The following is a 4,348-nucleotide window of genomic DNA, read 5'->3' on the forward strand; positions in this document are numbered from 1 at the left end:
CATTTGTAGGGTTTCTTTCCAGTATGAAGTTTCTTATGTTCAGTAAGTTTTGAGGATCGGTTAAAAGCTTTGCCACATTCTTCACATTTGTAGGGCTTCTCTCCAGTGTGAATTCTCTTATGTGTAGTAAGGGCTGAGGAGTGTTTAAAAGCTTTGCCACATTCTTTACATTTGTAAGGTTTCTCTTCAGTATGAATTTTCCTATGTTCTGTAAGATTTGAGGATCGGTTAAAAGCTTTGCCACATTCTTCACATTTGTAGGGTTGCTCTCCAGTATGAATGTTTTTATGTTCAGTAAGTTTTGAGGATCGGTTAAAAGCTTTTCCGCATTCTTCACATTTGTAGGGTTTCTCTCCAGTATGAATTCTTTTATGTGTAGTAAGGGTTGAGGATTGGGTAAAAGCCTTGCCACATTCTTCACATATATAGGGTTGCTCTCCAGTATGAATTTTTTTATGTGTAGTAAGATTTGAGAACTGGTTAAAGGCTTTGCCACATTCTTCACATTTGTAGGGTTTCTCTCCTGTATGAATTATCTTATGTGTAGTGAGATGTGAGGACTGGTTAAAGGCTTTGCCACATTCTTCACATTTATATGGTTTCTCTCGAGTATAATCTTTTTTATATTCAGTAAGGTTTGAGAATTGGTTAAAAGTTTTGTCACATTCCTGACATCTGTAGAGTTTCTCACAAGTATAAATTCTTTTATGTTTAGTAAACTTTGAAGATTGGTTAAAAGCTTTTTCACATTCTTCACCTTTGCAGAAATTCACCTTGGTATAATTTCCTTTACGTTGAGTTAGGTGTGAAAGAATGCAAAATGATTTGCCACATTCTTTACATTTGAAAGGTTTATTTTCCACATGATTTATCTTATGTCTCTCTGAATGTGAAAATTTATTAAAGACTTTCACATATTTATCACATTGAAGCATTTTGCTCTGCGTAATTGATAAACATTGGTTAAGTCCATTATAACCTCCTTTGTACACCTTACATTCATCCACACTTTTACAGCCTTTTAACTGAAGATTATCATTTCCACATTTTTCATATCTTCTCAGTGCCACTTTTCCAAAAGAATCTTTTATGCTTTGCTCTGGCCAAAACTCTTGGGCAAAATGAGAACACATTACTGAAAGAAATAAAAACAACACATTACTTTACAGACTCAGATAAATATACTTTCCAAACCTAACTTACAAAATTACACAAACTACATAAGCAAGATGACACCACAGGCCATAATTAAGTGTATGCATTGCCCCAGGTAATAAGCACAATGCAAAGAGCCACATAGAAAAAAAAAAAATTCTGTCACATTTACCCAACACAGCTTTTTCTACTCCCCGATTTATCATAATGTTTTTAGAAGTAAATTGCAGCCAGGCCTGGTGACTCACAACTGTACTCCCAGCACTTTGGGAGGCTGAGGCAGGCAGATCGCGAGGTCAGGAGCTCAAGACCAGCCTGGCCAATATAGTGAAACACTGTCTCTACTAAAAATACAAAAAAAAATTATCTGGGCATGGTGGTGGGAGCCTGTAGTCCCAGCTAACTGGGAGGCTGAGGCAGGAGAATCTCTTGCACCTAGGAGGCTAACATTGCAGTGAGCCGAAATCGCACCATTACACTCCAGTCTGAGTGACAAAGCAAGACTCTGTCTCATAAAAAAAAAGTAAATTGCAAACTTCAATTACTTACATATAGAGGAATACCTGAGAGTGAATAATTTATAAAGAAAAAAAGTTTATTTGGCTCACAGTTTGGCAGATTGTACAAAAAGTGTGTGCCAGCATCTGCTTCTGGCAAGGGTATCAGGAAGCCTACAATCATAGTGGAATGCACAGATTAACTGAACACATCACATGGTAAGATACAAAGCAAGTGTGATAAAGAAGCCAGGTTTTTTTTTTTTTAATGAACCAGTTCTTACTTGAATTAACAGAGTATAAAGCCAGTTTCTTTTAATGAGCCAATCTTTGAATTAACAGAGTATAAACTTACTGATTAACAAGAGGATAGTGCCAAGCCATTCATGAGGAACTTTCCCTCATGAACTAAGCACCTCCCAGTAGGTCCCACATTCACCTTCCATCAGGACCCAAATCAACAATGATGATTACATTGCAATATGAGGTTTGGAGAACATAGACATCCAAGCCACATCACAGACCATATAGGCTTAACAGACCTGTACAAACCTTTTAAATCAGAATCAAGAGAATACACAATATTCTTATTTGCACCTGGTGTATTCTGTTAGGACACAAATCAAGTCTTATTAAATTTAAGAATGCTGGCTAGGTGCAGTGGCTCATTCCTACAATCTCAACACTTTGGAAGACCCAGCTGGGTCAGAAATTTGACACCAGTCTGGGCAACATAGCAAGACACTGTTCCTACAAATAATCAAAAAATTAGCCAGGCATGGTAGTAGCCATGACACGTCTGTAGTGCCAGCTACTTGGGAGATGGAGGTAAAAGGATCACTTGAGCCTGGGAGGTTATGGCTGCAGTGAGCCAAAATTATGCCATTGCACTCCAGCCTGAGTGACACAGTAAAATCTTCTCTCAAACAGCAACAATAAATAAATTTAGGAAGATCAAAATTATAAACATTTTCTGACGAAAAGTGAAACAAAAAATTAAAAGCAAAAGTAAAATTGGCAAATTGAAAAATATATCAAAATAAAACACAGTCTTCAACATATTCTTGGCTCAAAGGCCAAAACACCTAATTTTTCAAAAATGTCAAAGCAACCAAAAGTGAACAAATTCAACATAATCTCTATAAAAATCCCATTAACAGTGGCTCACGCCTATAATCCTAGCACTTTGGGAGGCTGAGGTGGGCAGATTACCTGAGGTCAGGAGTTTGGGACCAGCCTGCCAACATGGTAAAACCCCTTCTCTACTAAAAATACAAAAATCAGCTGGGTGTGGTGGCATGTGCCTCTGGTCCCAGCTACATAGGAGACTGAGGTAGGAGAATCACTTGAACCCAGGAGGCAGAGGTTGTAGTGAGCCAAGATACTGCTGCTGCACTCCAGCCTGGGTGACAAAGTGAGACTCCATCTCAAAAAAAAAAAAAAAAAGTATATGTACACACACACGCACACATAAATGGATTATTCAGCCTTAAATAAATCTTGTCACATTTTAAGATAAAACTTTGAGAATATTATGTCACCTGAAGTAAGCCAGTAACAAAATGATGGATACTATATGATTCCACTTATATAAGATATCTTAATTAGTCACACTCATAGTGCAACAGTGTTTGTCAAGGGCTGGAGAGAGGATAAAATGGGCAGTTGTTACTTAATGGGTATTGAGTTTTAGTTTCATAAGATGAATACAAATATACTAACCATGCCTGAAATGTACAGTTTTTTTTTGAGACAGGTTCTCACTGTCATCAAAGTTTGAGTAAAGTGGAACAATTATGGTTCACTGTAGCCTCAAACTCCCAGGCTAAAGTAATTCTGCACCATCAATCTACCAAAAAGTGGGGACCACAGGTGCACACCACAACGCTTGGCTATTTTTAAAATTTTTTGTAGACAGAGAATCTCCATACGTTTCCCAGGCTAGTCCCATACTTTTGGGCTCAAGCAAATCTCCTGCCTCGGCCTCCCAAAATCCTAGGATCAAAGATGTGAGCCACCACCATGCCTGGCCCTGAAACGTACACTTCAATAGATTTTAGATGGTAAAATTTATTTTATGTGGTTTTACAATTAATTTTTTTAAAAGAAAAACTGGAAAAAATACAGAATTATAAATCTTTCCAAAAATTACCATCAAATCACAAAAATGTTTTACAGAAAGAAAATATATGTTCATTATTAAACACATGGTGAAAATAAGACTATCTCACCGGGCATGGTAGCTCAGGACTTGTAATCCCAGAACTCTGGGACGCAGGTGGATCACCTGAGGTTGGGAGTTGGAGACCAGCCTACCACATGCAGAAACCTCATCTCTACTAAAAATACAAAAATTAGCTGGGCATAGTGGCGCATGCCTGTAATCCCAGCTGCTCGGGACGCTGAAGCAGGAGAATCACTTGAACCTGGGAGGCAGAGGTTGTGATGGCCGGAGATTACATCATTGCACTCCAGCCTGGGCAACAAGAGTGAAACTCCATCTAAAAAAAAAAAAAAAAAAAAGACATGACTAATCACTTAGACAAGATAAAACGACCATTGAAAATCAGCTAACAGGGGGGCGGAGCAAGATGGCCGAATAGGAACAGCTCCAGTCTCCAACTCCCAGCGCGAGAGACACAGAAGACCAGTGATTTCTGCATTTTCAACTGAGGTACTGGGGTCATCTCACTAGG

General features: G+C 38.4%; 1 protein-coding gene across 2 annotated transcripts in view; it reads right to left on the reverse strand.

Annotated features, from left to right (window-relative positions):
- Positions 1–4,348, reverse strand: part of ZNF675 (zinc finger protein 675) — a 36,258-nt gene that overhangs the window by 790 nt on the left and 31,120 nt on the right. The window contains exons 4-5 of one of the 2 annotated variants that reach the window (XM_011953513.1): positions 842–1,135; positions 3–757 (exon numbers count right to left, since the gene is read on the reverse strand). In XM_011953513.1, coding sequence (XP_011808903.1) covers positions 3–757; positions 842–1,135 — 1,049 coding nt within the window. Of the gene's footprint in view, positions 1–2; positions 1,136–4,348 lie in introns of both variants that reach the window. The other variant, XM_011953512.1, reaches the window with a different exon arrangement.

Source organism: Colobus angolensis, unplaced genomic scaffold (genome assembly GCF_000951035.1).
Source record: "Colobus angolensis palliatus isolate OR3802 unplaced genomic scaffold, Cang.pa_1.0 Scaffold365, whole genome shotgun sequence".
Classification (NCBI taxonomy): Eukaryota; Metazoa; Chordata; class Mammalia; order Primates; family Cercopithecidae; genus Colobus; species Colobus angolensis.